The sequence below is a fragment of the Gorilla gorilla genome, chromosome 6 (assembly GCF_029281585.2).
Source record: "Gorilla gorilla gorilla isolate KB3781 chromosome 6, NHGRI_mGorGor1-v2.1_pri, whole genome shotgun sequence".
Lineage (NCBI taxonomy): Eukaryota > Metazoa > Chordata > Mammalia > Primates > Hominidae > Gorilla > Gorilla gorilla.
In genome coordinates, this window is record NC_073230.2 from 158389987 (window position 1) to 158404760 (window position 14774).

At 47.2% G+C, this 14774-nt stretch overlaps 1 protein-coding gene across 3 annotated transcripts in view; it reads right to left on the reverse strand.

Moving 5' to 3' along the window:
- Positions 1-8258: 8258 nt before the first annotated feature.
- Positions 8259-14774, reverse strand: part of ZNF777 (zinc finger protein 777) — a 29291-nt gene continuing 22775 nt past the window's right edge. For all 3 annotated transcript variants that reach the window (XM_004046442.5, XM_031013430.3, XM_055392328.2), the window contains exons 5-6: positions 13198-13449; positions 8259-9551 (exon numbers count right to left, since the gene is read on the reverse strand). In XM_004046442.5, coding sequence (XP_004046490.1) covers positions 8395-9551; positions 13198-13449 — 1409 coding nt within the window. In that variant the 3' untranslated portion in view covers positions 8259-8394. The remainder of the gene's footprint in view (positions 9552-13197; positions 13450-14774) is intronic.

Consider the following 14774-nt stretch of genomic DNA (forward strand, 5'->3'; position numbering starts at 1 on the left):
CCTAATATTGGGGCTGAAATATCAGAAGGAATGATAAAATCCATTTTTAAGTGATAGCGTTTAAAGGTGTTGGATCAGTTTTAATGAAGAAAATCATCTCCATCCCAGCTGGGCAGAGATTTGGGATTGTACCCGTGTTTCTTCCCGCACATTGTCACCTGTGGCTTGTTCATCCGTTCATTTCGCGTGCACTGAGGACCTCTGAGGACCTTGCGCCAGACTCTGGAGCAAGCGCGAAATGAACAAAAGCCGGCCCTGCCCTTGGGAAAGATCAAACACACAATGGCCGCTGAGTGCACGCTCCGAGCACGCGCCAAGCCCTGGAAAGCCCGGTAGAGGGGACCCTCCAACCTCCCGCAGTGATGCGTGTGTGGCCAGGGGTCTTGCTAGGCTGCACCTTGCACCTGAATCTCCCGTTGCCTTCACCGTGGAAGCGTTTGCTGTAAAAATAACATGGGGGTTGGGGTGGGGGAGACGTCTTTGTAGCTTTCTCACAGGGCTTAAGACATCTGTGCTGCTATTTTCCCCGGCCTTCCAGGGATTCTCAGTGGATGTTAGCTCTCTGGATTTCACTGGCAAGGTTATAGAGACTTACCATTTTCTGATATGAACATCTGCCAAGTAACGCATAGAGAATAGGAAAGCATGCATATCCCACAAGGAAAAAAATAAACCTAAGAAACTGTTCTATCAAAGAATTAAGTAAGCATGGAGTGTGTCACTGGATAAATTAAACATACAGAGTTTGGATTGAGGCTAGGAAAAGTTGAAGCAAGAGAAAAGGAGCCCTGGTGACTTGCCCAGGGCAGAGGTTTTTGAAGTGAGTTTCCTCCTTGGAGACCCCTCAGTGCAGGGGGAGTTTGGGAAGACGGGAGCGCCAGAGCAGGTAGGCTTGGCTCCCTCTCCAGCCTCTTAAGGCACGAGTTATTTTACATGTTTAGCTTCTGAAAATTGTTTTATTTAAACAAGGGATTCCGGAGGCTACAAACGAAAGCTTGAAAACACTGACAGATGAAGTGCAAAAAATTTGGCTGACCATTATAAATTTGATAAAGATTTCATGTCCTGAATCTGAAAGAGATTCTAAAATATATTACAGATTTAGTTCTACAGAGAAGGGAGGAACTCTTCCAAGTAATTTCACAGGTGGAGATGGTTAGAAGTCCTCATACTGGGTGGTTAAAATTGATTTCTTCCATAGTTATGGAAAAGATTTGATACCTTCTCTTGGAGAAATAAGGGACTCATTCAATTGTAAGTTTTTATTGTTTAGAACATAGAAATTCCTTCTACAACCAGAAAAAAACGCTATTTTCATTTGGGGGCAAAGAATTTTAAATAAAATTCTGGAATTCTGTTATGTGATTATTACATACTAATAAGAGTTCATCTTTTTGGTAAAATGAACACCCAAGCATGTTTGTATGCAATTAACGTTTGTTTCAAGACTCTGAAGAGCTGGCAACAATTTGGGCAAGGAAAATGTGTCTATTTCTCTCAATTTGTCTACTGTATGAATTAAACACACCAGAGATTGGCTTAAATTGGTCTGAATATTGACTTGCTTTTTTAGCAGCACTCTGAAACATTTGAGGTTTTTTTTTTCTCCCAAACTTATTTCAGAATGCATCACTGGATAAATTGGCTTGGTAAGGCATTGATTAATTCAAGACACAGTAAGGAACCACTGGGTTAAAGTGGGAAAGAAATAATACACATTTTAGTTGGACAGTCATTATTATTAAATTGTTCAGGGGGTAACTATGGGAACCAACTTAGTGTCTTTACTTTTTACCAAATTAATGTGCTTTATAGTGATGACTATCATCCAAATAGAAAAATATATACAGAATTTTTTTTAAGAGACAGATTCTCACTATGTTGCTCAGGCTGGTCTCAAACTCCTGGGCTCAAGCGATCCTCCTCCTTAGACCTCCCAAAGTGCTGGGATTACAGGTGTGAACCACCACACCTAGCAGAAATTTTTTTGTATAGGCCAGACGTGGTGGTTCACACCTATAATCCCAGCACTTTGGGAGGCTTATGGAGGATTGCTTGAGTCCAGGAGTTTGGGACCAGCCTAGACAACGTAGTGAGACGAGACCCTGTCTCTACTAAAAATAAGAAAATTAGGCTTGGTGGCTCATGCCTGTGGTCCCAGCTACTCAGGAGGCTGAGGCGGGAGGATCACCTGAATGTGGGAGGTCCAGGCTGTAGTGAGCCATGATGTCACCATCGTACTCCAGCCTGAGACAGAGCAAGACCCTGTCTCAAAAATAAATAAATACATTTTTTTAATCTTAAATTTTAGAATTTGCATAATTTACCTGCAGCAAATTTGATCATGGGACCATGTAGTTCTTGGCTGGTACCTTCTGTGGAAAAATGGCAAATTTCACCTTTCATACTTGTTTACTTTTCTTAATTGAGTTTAGCTTAAATCCAAGCTATTTCAATCCTTTGAGGGCATAATGTGATTATTTGTGTATCATGTAAATGAAGAGCTGATTGCATTTAATTTTTAAAAAGATTTTATACTTATTAGACTATACTGATTTTAAGAAGAAATAGTCTGTTGTCCTGATAATCATTCTTTAAATAAAATTACCAGCAGGGATAGAAATTTTCATTGATACATTTTGTCATTAAAATTCAACTTTCCATTACCTGAATTAATAGACAGCAGTGATGCTCCTGTCTTATAATACTTGAGTTATTTTGAGATATTATTTTACAAAGAGAAGCAGTGAGTTTCATTCATGCGGTAGTGGCGGGGAGGGAATGGTAAGAACTCAGAGGTAGCACTGAGCCGGCAGGATTAGAGTCAAGGGTGTATTTTGTGTTATTAGGGAGCAGGTATGTCTTCCTTATAATAATCTCCTTCATGCAACTACTCCTCTGACTGATAAACAAATGGCTTCTTAGGTCCCAACGTCAGAAATAAACAGAGAAAGGTGGCCTCTTGCCATAACAGTGCTCTCCCCAAAGTCCCTAAGGTATAGAGGACTCAGTCTAAAACGGGGGCTGGATTGGTGTTGTAACCACCAGTGTGCCTAGGAACACCTATTCTACCCTGGTGAGGTGAACCTCAGCGCGTCTCCCAATGTCGCCTGGGCTTGGCTGGCCAGGCAGCCAGGGAACTGTGCTTTCAGGCAGGTCCAGACTCACATGCTGTGCCCATAGACAGTGAGAGCTGCAAATCAAAGAGAAATAGTCATGTTTTGCCCTTTTTATTAAGGATCCATGTTGAAATTGGGAGGCAGTATGTAACAGTGGTTAATAGCACACAACTGGGGTTCCCACCCACTTAGGCTTAAATTCTGGCCGTGTGACCTTGGCTGCTGATGGCTGAACCTCTCTGAACTTCATCTGTTCAAGGGGACACAAATACCAATTTCACAGGTTGTTGCAAGATAAAATGAAAGGAAAGCGTTTATGATTTGGCACAGTGACTGCAACATGATAAAACTCAATGAATTGTAGTGATTTTAGTTATTATCCTTAATCAACTTACGGCCAGTTCTGACTTCTGAACAGAACTTTTCACGTAAGGTTGCGATCAACAGTACTATGTTTAATGTTTTCTTTTCTTTCTTTCTATCCTGGTCTTTTCCCCTTTTTTCCTTCCTTTCACCTTCCTTTTCTTTCTTTTTTTTAGAGAAATCATTTAACCTGGAGCTGTCCTTTGTAGAAAACAGAAATAAAAGGGCTAAAGTCTATATTTTAACTAAAATTCCTCATTTCAAGGAAACCAACTAGAAATGGTAGATGCAAAGTTGATTTTTTTTTTTTTTTACAAATTGTCATCTAGAAGTTGCCAGTATGACTGGGAAGCAACAAGAGGCTTCAGCAGCAGTAATGCTTTCCAGAGCGCTGGAGGAGAGGCCCTGGCCTGACTCAACGTTGCCCTGGCAACAGTAGGGCCTGGAGGGCCTCTGTCCCTGATCCCTTAATCTGAGGAGCTGCCACCACAGTGCTTCAGGAAAGGTCTCCCACAGACACCTGGCTGGTTCAGGCTACATCCACTGAAGAGGAATGAAGAAAAGCTGGGGATGCGGTCCTTTATCAGAGACAGCCGCCTAAAGGCCTCTCTGATGGTCCCAGCTTTCCAGATCCCCAGAGGCTTACCAGGCTGCCAGTCTCCACCAGATGCTAAGTGCTGTCTAGGCAGCCAGGGATTCCTAATCCTCTTGTGTTTCTCCATAGAGCCGAGCACAATTCTTTGCACACAAGTGGTGATTAATAAATACTGGGGGGCGGGGGGGGGCTGTAAGACAGTGAGCATCCATCCCCTCGGCACCAGCCCTGCCTGTCCCACCTGTGACCTCGGAGGACCCAACTCCTCTCCTCTTCATTTCTCAGCTATAAAATGCTAGGGCTCAGCGCTAAGGGTTTTTTCCTGCCTCAAACATTCTTTTTTATCCTCTTACTGTGTTCATCATTTTGGCAAATGCACAGAGCATGTTCTGTTTAATATATTTTGTTTCCCCCAATTTTATCTTCAGTCAAAAAATGTGGAGGCAAAATGGAATAATTTAAAAGAGGTGCTGGCTTTTCTTTTTTCAACAACCATACTAGCCCCAGGAAAACAACTTTTTGGCCAAGCACATGGGCTTTGGAGTCAAAGAACTGAGTTCAAATCCTGGCTCTACTATTTGGTTGCTGTGTGACTTTGGGCCTACTTAACCTCCCTGAGCCTGGAGCTCTCCACCTACAAAATGGGTGTGATGAAACATACATCAGAGTTATGAAGGGATGTATGTAAAGTCTTCCAAAGTAAGAAGCCCTCAATAAATGGTAGTTATTCCTTCTGCTACACAGCTTTATGGGGCCAACAGCAACAGGCAACTTAGGAGTTCACAAGTCTGACTTCCTAATTAAATTAAGGGCACCCAAGAAAAGCACTGTGAAAGAGGACCAGAAAACTCAGCGAGGTGGGGTACTACCTCCTGCAAACTCTGGAGTGTGGCCAAGGGGTGAACTGAAACCCTGTCCACTCCTAGGTAAGGACCATGATATAGTTGTGGTTTAACTTGTACTTTCTCACACCAAAATAATCTACATTTGCCTACTGAAATTTCTTTCTCAAAGATTCATTCTTTTAGGATATAACACTAGCCCACTACCAACTTGAACTTCTGTTTGAAATTAGTAAACTCTTATTGAGACCTTAGTATCTGCCAGTGTCTTTGCTATGTATCTATTGTGATTTAAGCCTCAGAACAATGGGAACTTTATTATCCCTATTTGACAGATGAGGAAATTGATGTTCTGTTAATTAACTTGTTCAAGGCCATACAACTATGAAGTTTAAAGCCACGTCTTTTTGACACCAAAGGCTATCTACACTTTCGGAACCAATAGCAGAGATTAGGGCAAATGGAAAGTGAGATTCAAGATGGTGGCAAGAAGTCAGAACAAGGGGAGAGACGATTTGGGGCACAGGGTGCTGGGCACTCAGGAAGAGGCATGAGGAGGGAGTCAGAGCCAAGGAAGGGGAGGTAGAAGTCAGGGAAGTCATGGCAGCCCAGCTACGTGTAAGATGAACCAATCTTGACATACTATGACGTGTTCTGAAAGACTTTAAATGGTATCCCAATAGAGATGTAAGGATGCACGAACCAGGCTGTTCTCGTTGGTGCAATAAATTGTCAGTTAAAAGAAAAAGAAATACCAATCTTTGACTATATTTGGTTTAATCCTTTTAAAAAACAAATTTCAGATGGGAGCAATGGCTCATACCTGTAATCCCAGCACTTTGGGAGGCTGAGGTGGGAAGATGGCTTAAGGCCAGGAGTTTGAGACCAGCCTGGGCAACACAGAAAGACTCCCCCATCTCCAAAAAAGTTAAAAAAAAATTAGCTGGGTGTGGTGGTGCACACCTGTAGTCCCCCAGCTACTCGAGAGGCTGAGGCAGGAGGACTGCTTGAGCCCAAGAGGTTGAGGTCAGAGTGAGCCATGATGTTGCCACCACATGCCAGCCTAGGTGACAGTGCAAGACCCTGTCTCAGAAAACAAGCAAAACGAAACAAAAACCACCCAGATTTCCTAGAAAAAGAAAGCCTCTCAAGCACCATTCTCATTTGACCCCATAATGTCCTGCTAACTTCATGTAACAAATGAAGTTCCTCTCTGAGTCTCCCACATGGATTCTACCCCACAGTACCTCCGTCTCCACTCAGGCTGGATATTTCCAGCACTCTTTGGTCCTCCAATTCCAGAGCTAGTAAAAATTTAGGGCAGCAACAGCCCTCTACCAAATACCTCCCCGAATTCCTCCACTAACAACTCTTTGAGACTTCAAATATCCTCACGTTCAAAAGAACCATTTCCCCTGCCATCCCTTCAACCTCCACCCACGGGTTCTGTTATCTGCAACCCGTCCGTGGAACTGAGCTGGTTCTCCCACACCTGACTGTTAGATTTCTTTGCCTTCTACCAGATTCAGTCCCTGGATAGCTATTTGTATCATCTCTCTCTCCTACTCAGCAATCTTCAATGGTTTTTCCTACAAGATCCAATTCAAAGTCTGCAGCCTTGAAGTCTTAGATCCTTTCTGCACCCCTAGTCTACTCCAAACCAACATTTGGCCCTGTTTTTCCTAGACAGGCCCTTTCATCCAGCTGAGGTTTAATCCATCACTGCTCCTGATCTTACATGCAGCCTACTCTCCACACTTTTCCTTTTATGACCACCCCACCAAGAAAGCTTTCCTCATTCTTCTCATGTATGGAAATCCTCTCCATCCCTCAGGCCCAGCTCAGATTCCATCTCCTGGGGGAAGCTGTCCTCCTGCAGGCCCCCTCTGCCTGGCAACTGGTGAAGCTGGCTGCACACTACCGGAACTACCTGCCCACGTATCTGCACCAGCCTCGCAGCTGATGCTTCTCAGTCCTTCACACCAGCCCAGACCTCTGCTCCCTCCTCTGGCCACCATCCCTATGTCCTACCATCGACTTAGAAATTCAGTCTAAATGGAGAAGCTTCACATGTGAGATCTTGTGCTATCAATCACTTCCCCTTTCCGTGCTTAGCTTACAAACTCTTTATACAAAGCAGAGGGAGTTGATGATCTCTATGGTCCCCTGAAAGTCAAGAGTGTATCACCTTCTTCCTCCAAATCCCCTTTTTTGAACCCCCTTCAAGTATCTTGTCACAGCTTGACAGGCCTGGCTTCAGCAGTGTTCTCCTCTCAGGCCAGTCCCTCCGCTTTCAGCCCAGCTTCCCCAGTGTGCGAGGTTGAGCTGTGCACTCTGCTAGCCTCCATGAATTATCCCTTCGAATGGCCTGAATTCTCTCTGGGCCACTGCCAAATCCATCAGCAGAGTAAATCGCTCTGTGGGCAATGTAATATTCCTGCAGTTTCTCTTTCTATAAGGGAGAGCTGGAGGGAGATGGGAAATGAATGAATACCTAGAGAAACCAGGGTTCGTCAGTGAGTTCAGCAAGTCCAGAGTAGCTTTGGTGCAACATTCAAATAAAAAATGTTCTCACTGGTGCCTTTTCTGGCTTCCGCAAAGACTGGCACCAGGGGCCTCTGCACCTCTTCCCTAGGCTTCCCTCCCGCCACCCTACTCCTCAGCCAGCTGCATTTCAAGCTACGCAGGAACGCCTGGGCACTGAAGGCAGCGCCCAGCTTTTGCTACAGGACCTTCTTTCCAGCTCATTCCAAACCTGACCGTCACTCTCCTTGACCACGCTAGTCAACTGGGACACCTATTCCGTCCTGAGCTCCCAGCAACCTCATGGACTCCAGGGCAGACGCGATGGTCTGGGGTTCCCGTGGTCCCTTAGACGTCAGTCCTGCCTCTCCTTCTCCATTTCAGAACCGGCGGGATCAGCGTCTCCCTCACCACCCAAATGGAGAAGGAACACAAAAAAGGGTCCCAACAGAACCTGTCAACTGACACTAGTGTATGTCCCTCCGGCCTTCTCAATCCCTCCCCTTCAAACCAAACAAAAACGGCAAACAGGAAACGCTCGTCTTTTAAAAATTACTCTATTATTATCAAATAGAACCACAGTATCCAAAAGGTAATTATAAAGTTCTATCCCCAACTAGATGGGCCCTACACCGCCCCTCTGAGTGGCCGGCGGCCAAATCACGCCCCCCGTGCTGATTGGTTTCATCCATTTTATTGTCAAGGAAATTAACAGCCCGAAAGGGTTCCCCAGGTCCGCGCCCTCCCCCCTGGGGCCCCCGGGGAAACGCGGCAGCAAGGGACCTGGTCTCACTGCCCCCATGTCCTTGGGAGGAGGGACGAGAGGAGAGGGGGAGCTCACGGCAAAGGGGCTGGGGGGCGCCCCGCCCCCGCCCGCTGGGCTCGGGCCTGGCGGCGTCCGAGGGGGGCTCGGCCCGCGCACCTGGCCGGGCGGCGGCGGCGGGGCGCGCGCTCACTCGCCCGTGTGGGTCCGCAGGTGGTACTTGAGCGACTGCTTGTAGCGGAAGCACTTGGCGCAGTGCGTGCAGGGGTAGGGCCGCTCGCCCGTGTGCGCACGCTGGTGCTCCAGCAGGTGATGCTTCTGCGTGAAGCGCTTGCCGCACTCGGCGCAGTGGTAGGGCCGCTCGCCTGTGTGGATGCGCCGGTGCTCCAGGAGGTGGTGCTTGCGGATGAAGCTCTTGCCGCACTCGGGGCAGGCGTGCGGCCGCTCGCGCGAGTGCACGCGGCAGTGGTTGGTGAGCTTGGACTTCTCGCTGAAGCTCTTCTCGCACTCGGGGCACTTGAAGGGCCGCTCGCCTGTGTGAGTCCGCTGGTGGCGCAGCAGGTGCGAGGGGCGGCTGAAGCTCTTGCCGCACAGGCTGCAGATGAAGGAGACCTCATGCTTGCCCGCGTGCACGCGCTGATGGATCACCAAGCTGATGTGCAGGCGGAAGCTCTTCTTGCACTCGGGGCACGTGTAGGGCCGCTCGCCCGTGTGAGTGATCTGGTGTTTGGTCAGGCTGGACTTGTGGCTGAAGCTGCTGTCGCACTCGGGGCACTTGTAGGGCTTAGGGCCACCGCCGCCGCTACCAGAGCTGGGTGACTTGGGACGCGGCTTGAGCGCGTGCTTGGGGTTGAACGTGGGCCCGCGTTCGGGTGAGACGCAGCCTCCGCGCACGCGGTGGATGCGCTGGTGCAGCGTGAGCTGTTGCTTGTGCCGGAAGCTGATCTCGCATTCGGCGCACTCGTAGGGCCCCTCCTTGATGTGGTTGCGCTGGTGGATGATGAGGTTGATCTTCAGGCGGAAGCTCTTGCCGCACTCCATGCATGTGAAGGGCCGCTCGCCGCGCCGGTTCCGCTGCTGCTGGCTCGAGGCCCCGCGGTTCTCGCTCAGGTGCCGCTCACCGTGCACGGAGGGCGCCAGCCTTTTCACTGTGGGGTTTCCTAGCTGCAGGGGCGGGGGGCTCTCCTCGCCCTCGGGGGACATCTCCCCGGGCAGCGGAGTCTGGTACATACTGGCCTCATATCTCCCGGACAGCTGCCCAAGGGATTGCAAGTGCTGCGGCAGCTCATCCTCCTCCTCCTCTTCTTCCTCCTCATCTTGTTCCTCTGTCTTGATCACGATCCCCTCTGCTCCAGGGACAGAGAGAGAAAGTCGTTAACTGCTGCCTGGCGCCCCTAACCTACCTGGATGGAGGTACAGCATTGCTTCATCCTCACCAAAACATTGCATTATTGGCCCAAATTCCTTCTTTTGGGAAAAGTCCCCTCATTGCGTCCCCTGGTCCGCTCCCGTCCCCCAACGGGGTAGACGCGTAACCCAGACTGGCCTTGCTGTTTGCTTCAGGAATGAGTCCAGACTTAAAAGGGGCTAAAAAGAGTCCTCTTTGGATTTTATACGGAGGACGGCAGGGGAAATCGCTTCCTGTTGGTTATGAGGCGAAACTGCTGGTACAGCCGGACCCAGCAGGAAAGAAGGAAACCAGTACACAGAGCCGATGTGGGAACACCTGGATCCAGCCATGCCTGATGCTGGAATACTCACGATTCTCTAATTATATGAGCGATACACACCCCTTTTTCCATTAGGCTACTTAAAGGTTGGGTTTCTACCAGCTGTACCAAAGGGTCTCCGCTCCTAAGGTTCTCAGTCTTTGCCCCTCTGAGGACATCTCTGCCTGAACTCTGCTCAGACCGGCCCACTTCTTTCTTAATCCACTTGGAGATTTCTCCTCTTGGTGCCCTTCCTCACCTTCCTCCAGAAATTTCCCTCTCCTCTCCATGTCTGCCTTGATGATCAAAACCTACAGCACTCCACCCCTCCTTGGAGCCCACAGTACTCACTGGTGCCCACCCCAGGGATCAGGAACCCAGCCTTTTGCAGCCTCTCATGGGTGGAATATGGACCGGCACAGTCAGACTCGACCACCCTTGAATCTGGATCAGGCGCAGGCAGTGCATGCCCCACCCGGGGATGCCCCCTCAACTCTCTAGCCTGGTCCTTTATGATAATGTAAGTTTTAGAGAAAAGAAGTGGCTCCCGACTCCTGTTTGAGTTTTCTCAAGTGCCTTGTACTTATTTGGCACTAACTGGTGAGTTCTATTTTTAGTCACCAGCTTTGTGTGACATAAGAAAGTCACTCACTTCTCTGGACCCATCTGTGACAGAAGACACAAAAATTCTGTGTTTGCAGAATAATTAAAAACCAACAAGACCTTTTCAGAGTACTCATACCTGTCCTTTTTTTTCATGAGCACAGTATCTTATTATAGGACGAGTCAAGCAAGAATTCTCCCCATTTTACAGATGGGTCATCCAAGCCCAGAGATATCAAGTGATGTTTCCAAATAGAAAATGAAGTCCTAGGCCTTTCTAGAGTTTGCAGGTTGGGACCCACCTGGTCTACCTCCTCAAGTAACATGGACTGAAGCTAGCAATGTTTGTGACCCAGCCAACGTCTTGTAAGGTTGCTAGTGACTCCCTGTCCTTAGCACTTCCTTGGCCTCCTCTACAGCCAGTGAACTACAGTGGTAAAATTAGGACACAGGTGTGCTGAGTCAAGGCTGCCTCAGTAGTGTTAGGATTCTCAGCAAGAAGCGACCCAGAACATCCCTGGAGCATGATGCCTAAAAGATCAAGGAGCAGGCAGCTGCAGAGTGTGGTAACTAGTTGCCCTGGTGTTTATCCCGAAAATACTGAGTATGTCTGAAAGGCAAAGGGGAAAATAGATCCTGAGAAGCACTAAACTCTCCTTGAGCATCAAAGGTGCTTATTTTTTTTCTTTTAATTTATTTTTTGAGACTGAGTCTGGCTCTATCGCTCAGGCTGGAGTGCAGTGGCACGATCTCGGTTCACTGCGACCTCTGCCTCCTGGGTTCAAGCGATTCTCGTGCCTCAGCCTCCCGAGTAGCTGGGATTACAGGTGCCTGCTACCATGCCCAGCTAATTTTTATACTTTTAGTAGAGATGGGGTTTCACCACATTGGACAGGCTGCTCTCGAACTCCTAACCTCAAGTGATCCGCCTGCTGCAGCTTCCCAAAGTGCTGGGATTATAGGCATGAGCCACCGCTCCTGGCCGAAGGTGCTTTTTTCTTAATGGAATGATAAACACCAAACATTTGGCCCTAAAACTCAAGACTCAAAACTCCCTCCACAAACTACTGTTTAGTAGTTTTCTAAAGTTCTACTACAATTAATGGGGACTGCTCAAAAGGCAACAGAGTTTATACGATGATGGTCCCAATTTAGCATATACTCAGAATTTACCTTATGTCTTTTCACTATTGTATTATGAAAGACAGCATGTTATGTCAAAAACACTTCTGAAATACCATGGAGTTACTTAAAAATAAGGTGGCAGATCCATATATGTACATATTTTTGAGACAGTGTCTTGCTCTGTCACCCAGGCTGGAGTGCAGTGATACAATCATGGCTCACTACAGCCTCAGCCTCTCAGCTTCAACCAATCCTCCCACCTCAGCCTCCCGAGGAGCTGAGACTACAGGCATGCGCCACCATTCCCGGCTAATTTTTAAATTTTTTGTAGAGATGGGGTCTTCCTATTTTGCCTGGGCTGGCCATGAACTCCTGGGCTCAAGCAATCCTCCTGCCTTTGCTTCCCAAAGTGCTGGGATTACAGGTGTGAGTCACTGCTCTGGGCCTAGATCCATATCTTTTGACCAATGAGATGGTCATTAATAAAATACCATGAGGTATTTTATTAAGTGCAAAAAGGCAAATTATAGAGGAATTATCTACAGATAATTTTTAAACACTTTACATCAATATAATACTTTTTAAAACAGAAATGGATGTGGATCTATTTCTAAATATGAAAATACAATACAAACATGTAATGGTGAATGACTCACACATAAACGAAACATCCAGACAAAAACAAAAGTCCATGTGGGTTCTACCAGTTTTTCAAGGAACATAATCAATTCCTATTTTTTTTTTCAGAATACAGAACAACAGCAAAAGCTGCCCAGTTCATCTGATACATCCAGTATAATACTGTTTCCAAAATTAGATGAGAATAATTCAAGAAAAGGTTCATTTCATTTATGAATACAGTTGTCTAACTTGAGTAAAATATTTATTACCTAAGTCCAATAGTGAATTCAAAAAATACATCATGATGATCAAGTAGGGCTTTTCCTGGGCCTGCCAGGATGGCTCAGCATCAGAAAATCCATCATGAAAGATGTCCTGGGATCAGGCCACCGTGAGCCCCAGTGCCTTACTGTTCTTGAACTCAGAAGGAGCAAGAGTGAGCAGCATGGTGATAAAGTTTTATAATTAAACAAAAATGAAGACTAGGTTCGACCACAGAATGCCAGTACTATTGTTATTTGAAAACCATGCTCTCCAGGGCTGAAATCTTCAAGGTAGTTGAGGCTTCTAGGGTGATATGAGATGATCAAGGACACGTTGGGAGAGTTCTAGCTTTGCCACTCTCTGTGTGGCCTTGCCCCATCTATTTAACCTCTGCCTGTAAAATGAGGGGTGGGATAGGTGAGCTCTGAGATCCCTTTGCCTGAACCAGTCTTTAGCTGTAACCACTTCTTTCCTAGGTTGGAGACGGAGTCTTACAAGTCCCGCGTCACGGAGCCTATACTCGAGGCCGTGCTTGGTAATTCTTTCCCACCTGTTGCCCCATCAGTGTCCAGCTACCTCTCTGAAGGAACCACAGCTTTCCCAGGGGGCAGGGGCCCTCCGGGAGGCCTCATTGGCAACCCTTCCCTGGCCGTCCCCGCCCAGCACTCACCCGTGCAGTTCCTCTGCTGCACCAGCATCTGCTTCAGTTCGCTGAACTCGCTGGAGCCTTCCGTGGACTCCTCCAGCGTGTTCTCTGGCTCCTGCATGTCCAGGTCTGGCTGTTCCCCACAGGGGTCACCCAGCTCTGAGTCCTGAAAGCCGTGCTCTTCCACCTGTCCCATCAGGGGCTCAGGTGTCTCCAAACTTTCTGAGCCCTCGTCGTTGGTCTGTACCTCGATCTTAATCACGATCCCATCGTGTGCTGAGAGAGGGCGGGCAGGGGTGAGGAGGAGAAAAGAACCCAGAATGTTCATGCCAACTGCCCAGGTTTCTGCAGCCCTACAATTTCCATCTCAGTAAGTCTTATCTTAGAGACCCTGAAGAAATGTAATATTGAGTTGGAAATGAGTAGACACAGAATTTTCTGGACACCTTGTAGCTTTGAATACCAATACAAACTGTAGTCAAGTTAAAATAGATGCAAAGTTTGTTTCCCATGAGCTCCATAATTAAAAAAAAATATTCAGCATTGTCAGGGTTTATTTTTACTCTTATTTTTTCAATGGAGAAAGGTCTCACTCTGTCACCCAGGCTCGAGTGCTGTGGTGTGATCATAGCTCACTGCAGCCTTGAACTCCTGGGCTTACATGATCCTCCCATCTCAGCCTCCCAAAGTGCTGGGATGACAGGCATGAATGAGTCACTGCGCCCAGCCAGGGTTTATTTTAAAGAGATGCTCATTCCCTTTCTCAGTCAGACCAGCCAACTGGTACAGTTAACACAGTTTCTCTCTCATCTGCTCACTCACAATCAGGTCGATGAAGAAAAGGCTACCTCCTGACCACTCCCACCCTTCGGCCCCATACCCTGAGGTGTCCAAAAAACAGACTCACATTCCCAAGCACGTATGCATGTACACCATGGGCATTTGGGTTTGTTTTTAGTTAAATAGCATCCTATTACGCACTGCCCTGAAATTTGTTTCTAAACTTGCCTATAGGTCTGTAGATTAATTTCAAATGTATCATTACATACATAGGTGTCATTTTACATAAATGGGATTATAACACATTTTTGGTTTTTAGTGCAGTATTTTTTTCCATCTAATCTGCCTTCCCCTTCCCTTACTTCCCATTTCACCGCTATGACCTCCCAGGTAACTCCTATAATTTACCAGGACTTTTCTCTGTGCTTATGTTGTTATTCTAAACAACACATACACATTTATATGTTTTTTTTTTTTTGTCACTATTGGCCTCTTCTGTGTTCCTCTACTCAAATATCTTGTAGAAATCCCTTCAAACCAATTTCTTTTTTTTTAGACGGAGTCTCGCTCTGTTGCCCAGGCTGGAGTGCAATGGTGCGGTCTCGGTTCACTGCAAGCTCCGCCTCCCGACTTCAAGCGATTCTCCTGCCTCAGCCTCCCGAGTAGCTGGGATTACAGGCACCCGCCACCATACCTGGCTAATTTTTTGTATTTTTAGTAGAGACAGGTTTTCACCGTGTTAGCCAGGCTGGTCTTGATCTCCTGACCTCATGATCCGCCCGCCTCAGCCTCCCAAAGTGCTGGGATTACAGGCGTGAATT